The 19,882-nt window shown below is 42.4% G+C and overlaps 1 protein-coding gene across 1 annotated transcript; it reads left to right on the top strand.

The window, feature by feature from the left end:
• Positions 1-2,808: 2,808 nt before the first annotated feature.
• On the top strand, positions 2,809-18,443 carry SCD (stearoyl-CoA desaturase). Its single transcript, XM_026672778.2, has 6 exons — positions 2,809-3,404; positions 7,489-7,762; positions 12,292-12,422; positions 13,011-13,216; positions 13,894-14,123; positions 16,674-18,443. The coding sequence occupies exons 1-6, from the start codon at positions 3,378-3,380 to the stop codon at positions 16,871-16,873; spliced, it is 1,068 nt and encodes a 355-aa protein (XP_026528563.1). The 5' UTR covers positions 2,809-3,377; the 3' UTR covers positions 16,874-18,443.
• Positions 18,444-19,882: the final 1,439 nt, after the last annotated feature.

Here is a 19,882-nt window from a genome sequence, read left to right as displayed (position 1 = left end):
GACATGTTTTAGCAAAAACCACAGACAACATTTCACCAAATGAACCTGATATCAGCTATAAAGTATAGTGGTGGAAATGTTAGGGCTTGGGGCTGCTTTGCTGCATCTGGAGTTCACTGTCAGTTCACCGCCACAGATTCTTCACTGCACCATTTCGAGAATAACATGACACTATCTGTCAGAAGAATGAAGCTCAACAAAAAATAAACTTTACAAAATTCCAATAAATTCACAAGGAATAGCTGAAAAAAAGAAAAAGAAATGGAGGGTTCTGAAATGGGCAAGTTAAACTCTGAATCTGAAAAACTGTGGGTGATTTGAAACCAACTGAGTGTAAAAGAAACCTCTCAAACATTCCACAAGTGAAAAAAAAATTTCCAGTTGATGTCAGAGATGATGGAGAAATATAAAAAACACTTACTTAAGGGTTTTTTTATGTCAAAGGCAGCCACACCAGGTAATAGAGTCACGGATGTACTTAGTAATTCCACAGAAGAAATGGAATGTCTGTTAATTTATATTGAATAAATGATTGAAGTCAATTTTCTAGAGTTTTGTAGATCAGCTACATCATCATTATAAACTATTTGAATGAACGTAGAATAGAATTATTTACTGCCCAAAGGTGACTGACCGCACAAGGAATTTGTCTTCGGTGCATAAGCTTTCAGTGTACATAAAAGATATGTGATGAATCATCATAGTCATACATTCATCATGAATCATAAAATACAACAATGTGATAGTCATAGATTACTAAATAAGCAATCAAAATCATACTAGGAAACTAAATAAAACAATATAAATTGTAAGATACAAGCAACAAGGTTATAGTCATAAATAGAAAAGGAGATAATAGGAAAGATAAGGAAAATACAAGTAATATAGTTTTAGGTAATAGTCTGACAGTGCTGTGGGGATTAGTTGTTTAGCAGAGTGATGGCGTGGGGGAAAATTGTCCTTGTGTCTAGCTGTTCTGGTGTGCAATGCTCTATAACATCGTTTTGAGGGTAGAAGTTAAAACAATTTATGTCTGTAGATAGTTTCACAGCCCTCTTTTTGACTTGTGCAGTATATAGGTCTTCAATGGAAGGCAGGTTGATAGTAGTTTTTTCTGCAGTTCGAATTATCTGCTGAAGTCTGTGTCTATCTTGTTTTGTTGCAGAGCCAAACCAGTTATAGAGGTGCAGATGATAGACTCAATAATTCCTCTGTAGAACTGTTTCAGCAGCTCCTTGGGCAGTCTGAGCGTTCCGAGTTGGCGCAGAAAGAACATTCTTTGTTGTGCTTTTTTGATGACGTTTTTCATGTTAGGTGTCCATTTTAAGTCTTGAGATATGATAGAACCTAGAAACTTGAAGGTCTCTACTGTTGATACCGTGTTGTCTAGTATTGTAAGAGGTGGTAGTATAGGAGAGTTTCTCCTAAAATCTACCACCATTTCTAAGGTTTTGAGCGTGTTTAGTTCAAGATTATTCAGGTCGCACCACAGGACTAGTTGTTCAACCTCCCGTCTGTATGCACATTCGTTGTCCGAGAGTAATCACTGCTGTATCATCTGCAAACTTCAGTACTTTAACAGAGGGATCTTTTGAGATGCAGTCATTGGTATAGAGACAGAAGTGGAGAGAGCACACAGCCCTGAGGGGCCCCCTGTCCTAACTGTACAGGTATCTGGTGTGATTTTGCCTAACTTCACCTGCTGCTTCCTGTCTGTTAGGAACATAAAATATGTTAAAAAATTACATGGGATGCACTTATGTTTTACACATAATGGCAGTTGCTTGGCCCAACAAATAAGGATACACATCCAGAGGTAGAAATGGGGGGGGGGGGGACGACCTAAAAATACCTCTGGCAGGGAAATGCCAATAGTTTGTCTTCAACTGTTTTTAAGAAGCTGCAGGAGAGGAACCACTCAGAATTCATAAGACAGAAATCAGAATAGGGCCTTAGCAAAGAAAGAAGGGAAGGAAGACTGAAATAGATCTGGAAGTACTGAAATGATAGGACGGAGAGGGGTATTCCTACATTGCAGCACAATGGGCGCTGATAATATGATTCACTGAAGAATTCTGCTTCCCACGGGTAAAAAGCCTCAGTTTAAATAAGCTGAGTTTATAATGAAACGCTTACCACCTGTGGTCTGAGTGTCACAAATGTTCTCAAGCAAAACACCACCCCTACACAGAATGATATTCCCACCTGCCTCCCAGCCCTTGGTGGGAACATCAGGAATCCTCAGAAGAGATCCGATATCGGATGCCCAAGGTGTAAAAGGAGAGGTGATTCTACACTCTTTAACGGTCTCTGGTCATTCCCTACTTCCAGTGTAACCGCCACCCCCGCAACCATTGCAGAGTGACCAAAAAACCCGATCTCATTGTTTACAATAGCACAAAAATGGCTGCAGGTCTCGGGAACCAGCTAGGGGTAGCCGGGGGAGGCTGCTAAGGCAACCAGGCCGCGCCTCACTCAGGCCATCCAATTTTCGGGGGGCGGGGGTGGGGCAAGACGTGCTGAATTCTGCGCGCCTGAGTGTTTTGTTCCCCCAAGCCAGGCAACGCTGAGGGGGGCTCCTGCTCCGGACTTTGGAAGCTTCGGCTCGGGAAGCAAAATGCCTATCCGGAACTCGGGGGGGAGCGCTCTGCTGCCTCGGAGCACCTGACTCGGGCCTCGTCGTCCCTCGTCCCCGTCCCCCCGGGCTTGGCGTGGGATTCCGGCAAGGTCCGGGTATCTGAGACAAATGCCTCCGGGAAAAAAAAGGCTCGGGGGGAGGCCGAGTATGGAAGCTTCAGCCGCGGTCCCGCTCCGGACGCCGAGCGGAGGCTTCCAACGCCTTCCACCCGGCGTGTGCGAAGCCGCATTCCCGCGCGCGCGCGCGCGCCCCCTCCCCTCGTCCCTTCCAGCCCGGTCGCGGGAGGGTGAGCCAGCAAGGGAAGAAGCGCGGAGAAGAGCCGGGGACCGCGCCGCCGTCCAACAGCAGATTGCGGGCAGCCAATGCCGAGGAGGCACCGGTGGCACCAAAGTTCCGCCAGCCAATCGACGCCCTCCCGCCCCCGTGGCAGCGTCACCGGCTACCAGCCCCCCGGCAACCACTCGCCCGGCACGCGCAGCTTTCCCACTCCTCCGCCCCTTTTCTGCCCAAGGTCGCGCGGGATAGCAGTCAGCCAGCGGCGGGTTACTGCAGGTCGTGGCCGGCAGTTTAAATTCCTTGGGGAAGGGCTTGAAGGAAGGAAGAGCATTAAGCGCAGGCTCCAGACCAAGCATCCCAGAAGAGGACCAAGGGGGCTGCGGGAAAGACGAAAAAGCCGCGCCTCCTCTCGCCGCCGTTCCGGGCGAAGGCGCTTCAGCTGTGCCCGATCGAGGCCCTTTCGATGCCTTCGCAGTTTTTGCAGGACGAGGTATATGCCTTTCCCTTCGGTGCCTAGCCGGCGAGGGAGTCCCTTTCTTCCGCGCCCAGCCCGAGCCCGAGCCCGAGCCCATGGCCTCGGGCCGCCCTGGAGCCTTCCAGAAACAGCGCCCCCCGACTCCCCCTCCGCCCGCAGGCGACGGGCTGGGGTGTGTGTGGCGCAGGTGTCTCCATTTCAGACCCCCCCACCCCCGGCGAGTGTCCTTTCCCAGCGGAAGGATGTTTGCCGCCGGGCTTTGCCTTCGTAGTGGCTGGGAAAAGGCGCCCGGCTCCCCGGAGGGTGAATCCACGCCGCAGCGGGGAGGAGGCTCCCCCGGGCCGATCTGACGCTATTGCTGGGAGGGGAAGTGCGCGCGGTTGGCGGGAGGGGGTGTGGGGGTGTGTGTGAGGCAGGCGCTGTTTTTCTTTTGGGAAGCTGCGAGGGTGGGGGTGCCCATGAGCCCCCTTGGAGGGGCTGCCCGTGAGGATGCTCATGCGTCGGCCCTTCTTGGCGCGTCGTAGCGTTTTACTGGGGTGGGAGGGGGGGGGGGTCCGAAGAATTGGTTACTCTCCCTGCTTTTCCCAGCTGTGTCCCGACCGTTTGCAAAGAAATCTCAGGGAAAAGGGGAAATGGCTACCTTGAATTTCTGAAGTGGCCCAGCTGGGAAGTACTCTGAGGGAGCCAGCAGCCCCACACCCCACGTGAGAATGGCCGAGAGAATTCCACATGCGCATCGTTACCAAGAAGACTTGCATTGTGCCGTGGGGTTTATGGCTAAGATTTTTTTTTTTAAAAAAAAAAACCATTACATTAGACCAGAATCTTATAATTAAAGTAAGACCCCTGGTCATTTAAATCTAAGACAAGCTTGAGAAGCCAAGTTCTTTCTTAATGACATTCCTGTGCCAAAGAGAAACAGGCAAGAGTAAAGTGGTGCCAATGTTGCTAGTTGCTACAACCAGCAACTATGTCCCCTGAACTGAAAATAGCCAGCTAAACCTTTCTGTTTGGCCCTCTGAGGCTTTGCCCCAGCCCTGCTACCTTTGCTGAGAAGGGAGAACAGCCTGTTCAGCTGCTAGGTGTGGAGACTGAGTTTTCTCCCTGAGTTTTGACCACGCCCAGCACTGGCACCAGTTTTCCTGACCTGAAGGAGGCCTTGGGGCAAAAAAGGATCCAGTCTAAAATTTTAAACTACAGTACCGTGTAGTTACATAGCATCACTCATCTTTTCTGAATAACAACACTTTACTATCTCTTAAAGATGAATGTCAGCTGGTGCTCCGTTCAAAATCCAAGAAAGAAATACTTAGACTCTTGTAATTAGAGAAAAGATATCTTTTACTGGAAATCAAGTGGTAGCAACAAGAGAATTCTGAATCTGAGGAAATAGGCACTTACATCACATATATCAAGGGATTGAAATGTTCCCACCCCCAATAGTTCAAACGGATCTTCCAATTAAAAGTTGTGAACTTCATCATGTGGACATCTTCAGGTGGTGATGATTAGTTGACCTTGGCTTACTCAGATAAAGGTTTGCAGTTGCACAGAGAAGAGAAAGCTAAGCAAGAAATAGAAACCCTCCTCAGTTTATACAATATTAGTTCGTAACACTTTCAGGTCACTTCCCATACATCCCCCCCACCCCCTCATGACAGCCAGAAAGAAGCAAAGCAAAGGAAGAAGATCTTGAAGGCTGACAATGAATGCGGTTTCCCAACAGCACTGGGCATAATTTAGTGTATTAGTTTTATATTTTTGATATGGTCAAATGACTAGATCAATAAAATTTCTCTAAAGAATCAGTTACTCTGTGTGTCCAAAAGTAAGACCTGTTGAATTCCATGGGGCTTCCCTCCAGATAAATGTGTAGAGCACCCTTTTTCAGACTGGCAATTTTAAGATGTGTGCACCTCAACTCCCAGCATGCTGGTTGAGGAATTCTGGGAGTTGAAATCCCTACATCTTAAAGTTGCCAAGTTTGAAAAGCACTGGTGTAAAGGTTTGTAGTCCTGATTAATTCAAATTTAATTCCCTTTACATGTAATAAAGTACATTTTCTCCAGTTTGTTAAAAACAAAGTCAACCTAAATACAACCTTTCTGGTTTTCTACTTGCAAAGAATTCTGCTTCTTGCTTTGGATGGAAATAGTTTTCTCTATAATTTTAACTTAAAGCTGGGAGATTAATGTTTGTTTTCATCTTCTTCCCAAGCCAGCTTGATGCAATCTAACATCCCTTTTCTGCGTGATCTGATGAATAGTAATTTCTGCATCTCATTTCAATATCTAACAATAATGTGAGGAGAGACATTCTTTTTTCATATTCATTCATTCATCCATTCAGCTTCCATAGCTGCCCATCTGAATGACTCTGAGCGGCTTATGGCAGCATTCTTCTAGGCTCAACTATTCACAAGAAAGTTAATTATTTTTTTTAAAAAAAAACTTGTCTTAATGTTTTGGAGTGAGGTATCAATGATAAGAATAAAAATAATAAAGAAGTACAGAAACGAAGGTTTCTCTAGTCAGGTGATAAAAGAGGAAATCTTGTCTTCAACACCTACTGACTTCACAGGCACATCTGTGGAGTCTGTCAGTGCTATTTTTGATCTAATGTCTATGGAAATTCACAATCATGTAGATCATGGTTGTCTGAAAGGTGCTTTTTCAAAAAGGCAACTGGACTTTCTCTTTTTTTTTCATTGAAAAAGTTAGAACTGAAGAAGCTTCTTGGATGAGAAGCGAAATGTTTTCAAAAGAAAAAAACAAGAAAGTCCAGTTACCTTTTGGACTTTTTTGGACTTGTTTTTCTCCTTCCTTATCTGGCTTGATTGATCCTAATTTAAGACTCATCAGATATTCCAATTATGCAACCATCACTGCTTTGTAAGTCCATCCACCTTAGGACTGCTCTTCCTGGGAATCATGGTACCATAATTTCCAGCCAAGTGTTTATCACTTTGATAAACCCATACCCAGCTCAACTTGTGGATATCAACTAAGCCAAATAAATACTATTATACAACTGGCCAACTCCTAGTTAAATTAGAAGGAGGCTGATGTATATTACTGAGGATATACCATTTGAATTTCTTTGCTGCAACATGCACACAACTTTAATAAATAAAACTACAATGTGGCCGAGAAGAAAATTGCATTGATTTCAATGGGATTTGTTTCTTTATACCTTAGATTTGATTTCTGCTATGCATATTAAGGAGCAAACTTGGAGTTAAAATATTGCATTTCAGATTTTTGGATATTTAGCTGCTACAAATGTATACTGTATAGTCATTCTGCATAGAAAACCTGAAGACCTACATTGTCCAAACCTCTTTTAAACAAAGAAGCAAGACAAAGTAATCCTCCCCGCCCCCCCCAGAATAAAAAATCCAAATAAAATTGACAGTTCCTTGCCATTCGCCACTATCCTTAACTTTTCTGTCTTCTGTCTTTCTTTAATAATTCTTTTATTTGGTGTACTCCTTTATTTATTTATTTTTTTAAAATAAAAATTGTTCACCCGAACCGACACACCATCTTCTTTCTTTCTTTTCCTCTTCCGTTCCGAGGCTGGCACAGCTTCTTAGCGGCTCGTGATAAATGGCCGCTTCCCACCGCTGCAGGACTGTAGAGCTTTCCTGGATCTACCAGGGACTTTGCGATGTCCCTGGGCTCGACAGGATGCATTCCTTCTGCTTACCGTCTCACCAGGACGGTTCGGGTCCACTGGGACCGTCTGGCCGTGGGGGTATCGGTGGCTTTCTCGGAGCCCCAAGAAAACCATCTTTTTGCTGCTGCTCAAGCCCCACCCTCCTCAAAACTTTTTATCTTATAGAGCTTTATTTGCAATTACAGTTGGGTATCTAGCAAACTCTGTAAGTTATAATGCAAACTGCCCTTTTATTTATTTAACAGATCAAAAATTGCCCATCCTTGTCTAGCCATACAAGATGCAAGCATTTTATTGCTTTGTAAACAAGTGCCAACTTTTAAGAGTTTAAATGAAGAACCTAGAAAAGAGGAGGGTGTTACTGGGTTTTGGTCAACGTAGGACTTTGTGTGTAACTTTGTTTGTTTTCTTTATTTGCCAGATTACTCCAGACTTTTCTACCATGCCTGCCTTTACTCACATTACCCAGAATGGTGTAGCTCATTCGGAAAAAGTCCATCCCATTTATGAGCAAATGGATACAGAAAGAGAGATGACAGATGACATTTTTGATGAGACTTATCACGAGAAAGAGGGTCCTAAGCCTGCAAAAATATACGTTTGGAGGAACATTATTCTCATGGCTTTTCTCCATCTAACTGCCCTGTATGCCATCTCGTTCATACCGTCTGCAAAGCTACTCACTTTGGCGTGGGGTAAGCTAAAACTACCCTTATTTACCTAGGACTCTAAGGGATCTTGGTAGTCTTCTAATCCATCCCCCAGCCCAAGGCAGGAGTTTTTATACCATCCTGGACAAAAATGGTTGTCTAAAAATGGGACAACTTATTGTCTTTGGTACATAGGCTTCTGCTGTTTTCAATTAGTTACTGTCCTCTGAGCACTGAACATCTCCCCAATATACCAAGGGAGGGTCACAGCCATATGAATTTAGAAACAGGCTGCTCTGGGCAGTCATGTGAATGCTGTAAATTCAAAAACATATCCAACTTCGTAAGAAATATTCAGTGCTTTGGATTTTGCTATGTGCAAGAAAACTAGGCCTACTATGTAGTATTTAAGAATGGGACCTTGAATAATGCCTGCTGATCAACATGGACCTTCACATAGACTACTGTTTCCCTATTCCTGTTGGATATAATATTATCAACATCTGGAGGGCCATAGTCAACAACCAAGCAAACATTCCAGTGATTTGATATTTCCTTCAGGGTTCACTGCAAGAAATCAGGCATTCAGAATACAATATTCCAGGATAATTCTGGAAAGTATCCAGCATCCTTCCTAGGATAAGGAAGGTAGTTAAATGATTCATGAAATACTGTTGCCCAGCTGATAAACCATCCTAAGTTCTCCAGAAGGTGGTCGGAGACTAAAATAGAGGCATAAATGTTTGTGATTTGTCTTTTTAAAATCATTTTTGAAAACCTGCTCCCTAAAATGTCTCAATGGAGAAGTGCTTCGCCCAAGTTTTATAAACTTACGTTGGTTGGGAGAAAGTGTTAGTTGAGGGAGGGGACAAAGAAAAGACTTGCTGTCTGTGATGATGTTCCTCTCCACTCAGAGCTTTGTACTCATGTTTTCAGAGGGCAGTTTTTAAATGATCTGATTTTAAACAGAGGTTATCTAAAATGCAAGTATGGTATTTCTCACTGGTGAGATGTGCAGTCTCCCAAGAGTCTGGAGTGTTGGCGGCATATAAATATTTGTATAAATAAATACATAACTACATATGAAGATGGTATATGAAGAAGAAGATATAATACATACATTTTTCATTTTATATTTTAGCAGTTTAATGTGTCATATAATCAACAGGCAAACAGTAAATATAACTAGTAATGCTAATCAATTTATTCAGATTTTTTAAAAGGATAGCCAAGGAGGGAATGCAGAAGGGGGCGGGTATAAGGGCATGTTCTGATGAAAGCCTGTCCAGATGGAAGAGGTACTACCCACTTGAGATGGAGTTGAAGAAAACCTTCGAGGGCTTTTAGAGTCCCCCACCCCCACTTTTTCATTTTGTCCCCTGAAGATCAAAGTACAGGGAGGAAGTCGGGGGTACATTGGATAGGAGTGAATAGCACATGAACCAACTGAAGAAATTCCATCTAGTTAAATGTTTGGACAATTGACCAAAAGCCAATTCAAACTGAGAAATGAATGAATTTACTTGAGAAGTAGAAATTAAAACAGTCATAATGGTATAGAATATCTTAATTACAACCTTCTTTGACTCCATGTAGCATTCTAAATACAGGGCTAGATAGAAAGTCAGCCTATTTATTTTCTCCTTTATAATTTTTTATCACTGGCAAGAACAGTTGAACATTCAGTTAAGGCTGGTTCTTTTTTCCTTGGCTGCTCCAAGTCTGAGCTTTGTTGACATGCATGAAAAACAGCCAGCAGAGACCCACAGTCATAACTGTATCCATGGAAAATGACCCTGTGCTTTGAATATTTGAACATTTCTGATCAAAAGGCAATCCAGGTGGCCAACAGTTTGGTAATCTTATTTTTGATTTGCTTCTAAGAGGCACATGGATCAAGAAACATCCAAAGCTGACATTACATTTTACATTATTCAGTAAAAGTAAAAATTAGGAGAAGGAAACTACATTGATTGACAGAGAAATGGAAGAGAAATGGAAATTGACAGAGAAATGGAAGTAACTTAGGAGGATCTGAAAGAGGAAGAGGCTGCATTTAGGGGTATCAAGGAAGAGGGGAATGGCGCATTAGAGAATTCATCAGGCAGAGAAAGAATGCAACATCAGAGCAGGAGTGGAATGCAGAGACTAGCAGGCATTGCAAGGACAGGGAGGGAACAAAGCATGCTGTGTTTTTAATGTGTGTATGGAATAGGAAAACAGAGACATTGAGAGGAGAGAGGATGGATTGGAGGGAATGGCCCTTGCCAGCGGGAGGAGGAAGGAGATCCTTGAGCAAAAGTTCCACCCATGTATCTTTGTTTTAGTTTTTAGACCTCAGTCTTCCTAACAGGGTTTTTTGCTCTCCTGTTGCCTGCACCCTGTGCAAACATAGCATCTATAGACTTCTCCCTAGACTTATATACATTTCCAAAATATCTATGCTTCCCACCTTCTCGCCCCTAAAAATTTATGGCAGATCCTCTTTCTGATCCTCCATTCTTTCTGATGTCTTCATCAGGGTCTAATACTATAACGGCCATATTTCATGGAAAAAATAAAGGGCAAACCTGACAAAGGGGCAAATCTGAAAGAGGTTCATAAGGATAAAATATGTGTTTATAACTATGCCTACAATTCAAGAGCAAAATCTAAAAAACAGTTTTCTGAAATAAAGGGCTGCCCTTTATAATAAAGGAGGTATAGTCAACTGGAGTTAGTAGTCATAACTGAGCATCCATTATTCCTTCTTCCACAACAATAGCTGACCATTTCACCACACTGTACTTGATACGAAGTACAAGGAGTTTATGAAAACATACCACAAGATCTGGAGAATATTTGAAAATCCAGTACAGATTGCTGGGAGGGAATCATGGCCAATATGCTCAGAATGGAATTTAAGGCAACAATTTTCTACATAAAGGTTGACTTCTAAGATATAGGCAAGATTTGGGAATAATAGCCCAACCAAATGTTCTTCTTTTTATTTCCTATTTATGTAGCACTCTTTTTTCCTATAATGGAAGCAGAAGTTGAGTTCTTAAAAAGACCTTTTGAAATGAACAAGATGCAGTTCTAAGTCATTTCCCTGAAAAATGTACTGCAAGAGTTCATGTTCAAGGTGCCATATTATATAGATTGTCTTATTAAATGTTTCTTCTGGGAAGATAAAAGATATCCCAGTGGCATCATTTCAGTTTATCAAGAATGAATCTGAGAACACTCTAGGAAACTAGCTCTGGGAATATCCTATGTAATCATTGCGGGAAATAATGACAAGTATAATGACTTTTCCTGGAAGAGCTTTGAAAAGCGACCAGAAATGGTTGTCATCAATTCAGGTGTGTCTCCATATTACTCACATACATATGAAGTCTGCCTCTATCTTCGAGAATAATAAAGTAATGAAAATGTAATATATTCAGGGAATCTTCATTTTGAAATAGGAAATCTGGCCACCTACAATTTTGCTTTTTAGTAGCTCTTATCTAGTTATTAGGGATTTCCTTGATGACGATCCTAAAGAGCCAACTGGGGTTTGAAGATAGCCTAGATTTCTACACTTTCCCTCAGTCCCAGATGTATAAATGGCCCCTTTGTTACAGTGATAGTTTTTTAATTGGATCTTTCTGGGGTGATAGAAGCTATACCTGACTTTTACTAAGATATCAATTATATTCAGACATGATATTCTTCCGATTAAAATCGGAATTCCGATTTTGGGGAATCGCCCCCCTTCCCCCTTCTCCTTCCCCTCCCCTTGGAGGCCCCCTGAGTCAGGAGTTGCTACCGCCGGCGTGGCTCGCGCGGCTCCAGTCCCGCGTTGCCTCGGGAAGGAAAGGCAAAAGGAAGAGCCGCGGCGGCGCTTGCAACGGCAGCAGCGGCACCGGAGGCTCAGGCGCAGCGGTTCCTAGTTTTGCCTTTCCCTTCCCGAGGCAACGCGGGACTGGAGCCGCGGAGCCATGCCGGCGTAGCAACTCCTGACAGCCCCAACCGGATACCTGAACGGAGCCCGGCTGGTGCGAGCGGAGGCCGCTGAGCGGCAGGAAAAGGGAGCTGGGCAGCCACAGACCAGCCGTCTCTCCGTCTAACGGCCTTGGACGAATCTCTGCCTCCCAGCGCGCTTGGTCCTCTGCTCGCAGGCTTCCCCGGCCCCTTGCCCAGCGGGTTTTCCGCCCCAGCTCGGCAGGGCCCTTGCTGCCTTCCCCTCGCCTGGCCAGCCGGGCTCCTTGGGCAACCTGGCTGCCTCGTGCCGAGAAGCGCGCTGCCAGGCGGGGGCCACGCAGCGCAGGGCAACACGCCACCGCCCGGCCCTGGCGAGGGAAAGCAGCAGGCGCTCCCCGGGCGGCGGCCTCAGCCCCGCCACCAGGGAAGTGGCTGCCCAGCTCCGGAGCTGATCCACACCTGACCGGCTGGAAAGGAAGGGTGTGTAGCGTTGGTGTTGTGTGTGTGATTTCTTGGCGCGCGGCGCGGGGTCTCTTTTGGCCAGCCCCGATTTTTTTTTCAGAGGGGAATATCATGCCTGTATATATGCTCTTGACAGTTTTCTCCCTCCCCTTTTTCTTCTACAGCTGTTTTGTGCTTCATGTTGGGTGGTCTTGGAGTTACAGCTGGAGCACATCGGCTTTGGAGTCACCGGTCTTACAAAGCTACTTTACCTCTTCGAATATTCTTGGCCACAATCAACTCCATGGCTTTTCAGGTAGGAAGTATGGCAGACCAGCTGCGTGGCCCTGGAATTCCATACAGAACTTTGCATCCATGCAGAACATGAAAACTTTCTCCTGTAATGTTATAAACAATTTTCTAGTTTGCATTTTGTTTTGCTCACTCAGTTTTTAATTAATTTAGGCTCAGGGCTAGCTATAAACTATCATTTACATTCCATCAGAATTCATGCCAATCTTCAAAACTATTTTGTCTGAGTATGTGAACAAAACATGGCTGCTGAAGACTTCCAGCCATTGCTGTCTCAAATGTCACCAACTCTCAGCCAAAATCATCCTATGAGGTCAAATGCAAATTATTGTTCATTGGATTTCTATGTCACCCATCTCACTGTACAGTGGCTCTGGGCAGCTTCCAATACAATAAAAGTTTAAAAGTTCAAAAAACAAAATAGAATAAAAAGTTAAAAATTAAAATCCAAAATACTTTTTGCTTACCATAGAGTAAAGAATTAATAAACATATTTTTTCTTTCTTCTTCTTTGGGGATAGACTGGGAGTAAGTCTGAAGACCGTTCCACTTTTAAACATTGTTCAATTTATTCTCTTTGTGCTTCATCTAGAATGATATTTATGAGTGGTCCAGAGACCACCGTGTGCACCACAAATTCTCTGAGACGGATGCGGATCCCCACAATGCAAAACGTGGCTTTTTCTTTGCTCATATTGGCTGGTTGTTGGTCCGCAAACACCCAGATGTCATTGAAAAAGGACAGAAGCTGGACTTGTCTGACCTGAAAGCTGACCAAGTTGTGATGTTCCAGAGGAGGTGAGCAAGGGGTTATTGCAGGCATAGGAACTGAAAGGGATCTGGGAAAAGTTCTTGGCAGTGACTAAATTATAATGTCAGCTGAATTCTTTTCATTATCTACTGCAATTGCTGTTGAATTGGTAATTGAGCACAAATATTTATTGCTCGACTAGAGACTAAAATGTCTGAGCCATTATAATTCTTCTGTTGAATTATTCTTTTTATTTGCTGCATATTTTCCATTCCCTACAGTATATCACAGTTGTATATACATCAAGATAATTTATCAGTTTAGAAAGTGATCAACCAAAATTGAACCTATAATTTCCAGAATGTTCAACATATTATCATGACAGCGTTCAACTCCATCAATCCAAGGACAGGATTTCAGATTATTTACAATCATAATTTTGAACTTGAACCTTCACTGCTTTTGAATGAAACTTATCAGTCTTGGAGAGGAAAGCTGTGTTACTGCATAGTGGTAAAAAAAAAAAATCAGAAATCTGGTAGCATGAAAGTTTATGCCTTTTAATAAAATTTGTTAATTGGAAAAGGTGCTACTAGATGCTAATTTTTGCCATCCAGAGCAGTATCGCAAATAGTTTCTTAACTGAAAATGTAGAAATTAGAGTGCTGCTATGATTTCCATGCTGCTTCATTGTTTGATATAATACATCATTTTTCCTTCTCAGGCATTACAAGACCTCGGTGGTCCTCATGTGCTTTGTGCTTCCTTCCTTTGTTCCTTGGTATTTTTGGGGAGAAACCTTTCTCATCAGCTTCCTGTTGGCTATTCTCCGCTACACATCAACCCTCAATGCCAGTTGGCTGGTGAACAGTGTGGCACACATGTATGGCAATCGGCCATATGATCGCCACATCAACCCCAGAGAAAATCACCTTGTGATCTTTGGAGCTTTGGGTATGTAAGGTGTAAGAAGCCTGACAGGTGCCATGAGATGGGATTGATTGTGTGCTTCAGCTCTGGTTTTAATTTATTCTCCATCAGGGACCCGATGTAGATCAAGACCACTGTAGAAGGGATGGAAAAGACCTAATCCTTCCTTCCTTTGATTGCTTGGATAGTTCAGCCTCCCCTCATACAGTGGCAGGTTTTAAAAGATTCTCCATTGTGACCAAGGGCTTTTTTCATCTGCAGAGCCTTTTTCCAAAGGAGCCAAGAGAAAGATTATGATTTCCTCCAGATTGGAAATATAGATCTGAATCCTGCCAGTGGATGATATGTTAAAGTCCTGTTTTAGTATGAAGGATGGGTAGACGACATTATTGGAGAAGATCAGCTGTTCCATTTACAGCCTTTTCAAGTAATTCCTGTTCAGCATTTCACTCAGGCTAAGGGACTTCATGTCCTTGGAACAGGCAGGTTGGCTTCTATGATGAAATAAGTGGCTTAAGCAGCTTAAGTCTGTTTCAGCAAGAAACAAGAAAAATGGATCCAATTCAAGGTGGAGTTGTTTTAAAAGCTGAAAGGAGAGCCTTAAAAAGCTTATCTAGATTTTAAGGTTTTGCCCTGCCCAAAATAAAATATTGGATAGACTTTTTTTGTTCTCAAGCATTGGGAAGAACAGGGATGGTAACACAGCAAGAGCTCTCTTCCTTCCTCTCATCCCCTTTGAAAATTCCCTTCTGGTGTGCCGCAACTGGCCTTCAAACAGTCTTTAGTGCCACAATGATCCTTGGATGTTGTGAGGTGTTTTTAAAAGAAGGTAGACATAGCTCCTTTTTTCTCAGCATCATCCAGGGGGAATTTGGTTGTAACACAGCCTCCACTGATAGAAATAGAGGCTTTTAGAAAGCTTTCAGATAACAGGCCCTGCACACACCCCCTCCCCCAATTACTTATCTGAGGTTGGGGAGAGGGGAGCTTTTCCCTGGAAACAGAGGAAGATTTATGAGCTAGAGGTTTCCTGAGTTTGGACTTTTTTTAAAAAAAGAAACAAACATAGATTTGATATCAAAATTTTGTTGTGAACATATGTAAATCTGGCAGTGGAAATCTTGCTTTCAGTGAGGGCAAGGACAAGAAGTAATGGGTAGAAGATTGTTAAAGAGAGATCCAATCTAGAAATAAGGAGAGATTTTCTGACAGAACAATTAACCAATGGAACAGCTTGCCTCCTGGAATTGTGGGTGGCTCAATCACTGGAGTTTTCAAGAATAGACTGGACCAATCATTTGACCAGGATGGTATAAAGTTTCCTGCCTTGAGCTGGGGGTGGACTAGATAGACCTCTGAGGTCTTTTCCAGCCCTGTGATTCTATGTTCTAATCATAATTCCAGGAGTAAGTCACCACTTAAAACTGACTGAAAAGGAATCACGCTTAACCCAGTTAGCGCTGTGGTGCTATGCATAAAAGATGAACTGTTTAAATCTGTGTTAATGCTTAGTTAATTGGTTAGTTAAAGTTAATGGTTGGCAGCAAGGCAACAATAGATGCAACAGTAGAAGGGTATCACTGGTGCAAATCTCAGGAAGGCCTAAAATGGTGATAAGGAAATCAGAAAACCCTTTGCTCCCATCTCAACACTGTGCTTTTGGTGGTGCTGCCTTGGGATTGCTTTCTTCTGGGAAAACAAGAGACACCTTTCCAAATTGCAAAACTCCCTCTTTGTTCAGGAGTGTAAGCTTTTCGCACAAACCACCATCTTCCTTGCCTACTCAGGGTTTTGGATGAGTTGCTGTGGTTGTTACCATCTTTTGTTTTGTTTTGCTTTGCTTTTAAATGATTTATGATGCTACTCCCCTGGCTTTAGCAGCATTTTATAATGAAGAGGAAATGTTGTGAATAAATATAAAGGACTACAATGCAGGAAGCTGTAATATATTCCAGTTTCTAATAAATGCATTTCCTATGTCACAAGAATGGAAACACTGAGCAGAGTTGGCTACTTCCCAAAGGCTTCTCCTTAGGGCATTGGTGGCTAACCTTTTTGGGCTCCTGTGGCAAAAATTGTGCGTGTGCTTGTGCGCTTGCATGCCAGCACCCAGAAGGCAATGTGTGCACCCCCCCCCACGCCCCTGCACATGCGCACGCAATCCCCCACCCCCTTACCTGCACTGCGCCTCCCAGCTGATTTTTGGCCTGTTTGAGGCCTTTTTCGGCCTCCCAGACTTGAAGAATGCAGCCTGAAAAATAGGCCCGTTTCATCACTTCCAGTATTTCCGGAAATACACTAAGTGATGAAATGGGCCTATTTTTCAGGCTGCAGAGGCTTTCCTCAAGCCTGGGAGCCGAAAAAGGCCTCAAACCAGCCGAAAATCAGCTGTGAGGTGTGCGCATGTGCAGTGAGGTAAGTTTGCCTGCGGCTCGCGTGCTGGCACAAATGGCTCTGTGTGCCACCTGTGGCACGCGTGCCATAGGTTCGCCATCACGGTCCTAGGGAAAGGAGGGGAAAATGGGCTTTGTTTCTTACCATTTCTTTCTTGTTTTTTTTTTTCTCTCTCTTTAGGGGAAGGCTTCCATAATTACCATCATACTTTCCCCTTTGATTACTCAACAAGTGAATATGGCTGGCGGTGGAATTTCACTACTAGTTTTATAGATCTGATGTGCTTTCTTGGCTTGGCCCATAACTGCAAGAAAGTGGCCAAGGAGACCATCTTGGCTCGAAAAATTCGGACTGGTGATGGAAGCCACAAGACTGGCTGAACATTGGTTTCCCTGACCTTTCTTTTCTCCTTTTTCCAACAACCTAGTCATATATTTGATCTGTTTACTAGCTATTAGGACTGTGCAAAGCATGAAACCGGGGAGGGGGCTTCGCAAAGTGCATTGGCAGCTGTGTCCTCTGAAAGGCCAGGTACCTCTGTTTTGAAGGCTTTTCCTGGTTCTCTGCTCAGGTGTGTGTATACACAGCTGCTTTGCTTGATGGTCGAATGAGATGGGCTTTCTTTGCATACATTAGATGTGAACAGTCAGGGTTGCCCCTCAGAACAGCCAAACTAAGCTGTATTGCAGCTGCTTCATGCTTTGAGAGTGGATAATTCATTTTGCAAAGCCCCCTTTCAAATGTTTTGCACAGCCACATAACTACCAAGCAGTGTGTTCAGGATGCTTAAGTATTGTCTTTTGAACCAATATATTCAAGGCATATGGCAAAAGTCCCCCCGACCTTGGAGGCTGCTTTTCTATGTCTTTTCGACTCCTTCTCTGCAAAAGTTTCTTTCTCTCTTTTCCATTTTCTGTCTCTCTCCTTAGCAGCTGATAAAACATCCCAATCCATGCGTTCTTGGTTGGAAGAGGATTTAGGAGGATTGAAAGGACAGACTGGTATCAAAGTAGAAAATTCCTTTCTTAGAATGAGTAACAACTCATGATTGGCTTAGAGTCATTTCCCTTCTCCTTAGCTCCGGTGCTGTTGAAGCTCTCTTCTTTTTCTGGTAGAAAATTAGAAGTTGGACTTCTACATAGCGGTTCTGAAAACTATTAGAAAGTGAGAAAACGTGTATACTGAATGGGAAGGCAGAAGATCAGTCCTGTAGTAGTGGTGGATACTTTTAGTTGGTGCTCGACAAATGGAGCTCCCTTCCTCCATGTCCTCCTGTCATTGCTGCTTGTCCTTATCAAGACTTGTCTGCAGGATTCTGAGATGGCAAGACGGGATTGTCATGTAAAGATGCTGATCACTCTATAGCAGTGAAGTGCATCTGGTTAAGAACATGCTCAAAGGTTTAAAAAAAATGTATGCACTAAAGGTTTTTTTTTAATAGCTGAAGCTTTTTTTATGTGCAAAAGAATGAATTGTATGTTGCATGCTTGCTGATATATGTAGTAGTAGATCATTTCTGTTCTCAAGTGATTTAGTCAGTTTAGCATCAAGTGATTCAGCTAATTTATTTCTCAATTCCCGAACCATTTTCTGACCCAAATCTGCTGTAATTATTTTCCCTATAGGTGGCTCTAGTAATCCTCTCCTCCCCTCCATTCTCACCACTTTTCTGATTGTCATTATAATATTATAATCCAAAAAGGAAAGTGTCTTAAACAAGGGGAAAAGAAAAGGCAAAGCTTCCCCTTTTCTTTCTCTTTTGTTCTTCCTGTGCCTTTAATATTTTCATCTCTAATGGCACTCTAATGTTACAGTCAGCATCATCACAATCAACATCATCATAGTTACAATCAACATCACAGTCTGGCTCATATTACCATTATATTTTGTTTTGTAAAATTCACCAATTGTTTGCACTTGTTAATAATAAACAAAAAACATTCCCATAAAGGTCTGGTTCATTTGTCTAATTTAATTCTAATTTGTTTAAAAGCACTTTCACACACACAAAATATTTCAAAAGAAATGTCCCTTTTATCTGTTTTAAACTTTCTTATACTGATTCCTTATTAAGCTTTATACAAAAAGAAGTTCTTAAAATCTCTTTTCTTCTTTATCCCTTTGTAATCTGGAAATAATTGTAACTCACCAAGTGGAATCTTATCTTGGAACTTAGAAAATTTCTTGTTAGCTTAATTACCATATATCTCAAAGTGGTTAAGAAATGAGACACTGTACCATTGGCTACAATTATGGTTGTGTTTGAAATCCCTCATGATCCAACCACATACAAAAAAGGAGAAGCTGTCAGAGTGTAAGCCCGGGATCTCACAATATCCAGAAATACTGTGTCTGCTGATCTCTACTGATCCAGTTGCATATTTTTCCTGCATTGCTGTCCCCAGTCCTACAGAACATCTAATTCACCATAAATCATCACTAGAATCTTCTATTATGGCTTTTGAAAAAAAAAAAGGATGAAAGACTTGTAAAGAAGAAAGAGGCGATTAAAGAAGTTAATAAAATGAAAAACTCTGTAGAAGAAATAATCTAGCTCTATTGGAATTGAGAGAGAAGGAATTTTATCTGAGGTTTAGAGCAATCTCAGAGGATTCTGATGAAGCTAGAGAAAAGATTATTAAAGACTTGGAAATTTTTTTGGATTGGGAAGAGGAGGATACTGATGCAGAACTTGATGGAATATATAATTTTGCAAGAACAAGAGATGCTCCAAGGTGCACTTTGTCTTGGTGTTTTGGTGCACTTTGTCAGGAAGAAGACATGGGATCAAATTCTATGGCTACGTTTTAATACAAGAGTGAAGATAAATAATAAAGATGGTTCTTTAAAAATTCCTATTATAATTTTGCGTAAAAGAAAAAAAGTTTTTTAAAATTGAGGTTAAAGCAGAAAAAGACCCCAATGAGAGCAAACTAAGTGGTTTTTACTTTCAAACAGCAAAGGTTATGACTAAATGCTGTCCAGAAGGTGAGGGGATTTCTAGAAAAATTCAAAGAGGAATTGGAGGACAGTCAAATATAGATGTCAGAAGATTACACAGAAACCTCATCAGAAGGTTGAGACAATAGGAAAATGATAGGGATGATACTGAGCCAGATGTTACAAATATTGATTTTTTAAAACTTTCAACTTCATTATGGATTACTTGTGTTAATAGAGGCAATAGTGGAGGTTTGTAAAAATAAAATGTTTTTTTTGAAAATAACAAATGTATTGATTTAAGAATAGGTTTGGGATGCAAGTAAAGCTTTTACTGGGGGTTATTTTATACAACACAATAATGAACTTAAGAAATGAAAACAAACTGTTTTGAATAACAGAAAAGAAGAACTAAAGAAATCTCCAGAGAAGTTGTTTCTCAATAAATC

Source organism: Notechis scutatus, chromosome 4 (genome assembly GCF_049901735.1).
Source record: "Notechis scutatus isolate UNSWTSFEM ecotype Mainland chromosome 4, rNotScu1.2, whole genome shotgun sequence".
NCBI lineage: Eukaryota > Metazoa > Chordata > Lepidosauria > Squamata > Elapidae > Notechis > Notechis scutatus.
The sequence above is the reverse complement of the archived record's forward strand: the minus strand, read 5'-3'. Positions and strand labels throughout refer to the sequence as shown.

Coding starts and splice junctions, on each gene's coding strand:
- SCD (XM_026672778.2), top strand. CDS start 3,378: ATGCCTTCGCAGTTTTTGCAGGACGAG. Junction 12,423..13,010: donor TCAACTCCATGGCTTTTCAG/GTAGGAAGTATG, acceptor TGCTTCATCTAG/AATGATATTTATGAGTGGTC. Junction 14,124..16,673: donor TGTGATCTTTGGAGCTTTGG/GTATGTAAGGTG, acceptor CTCTCTCTTTAG/GGGAAGGCTTCCATAATTAC.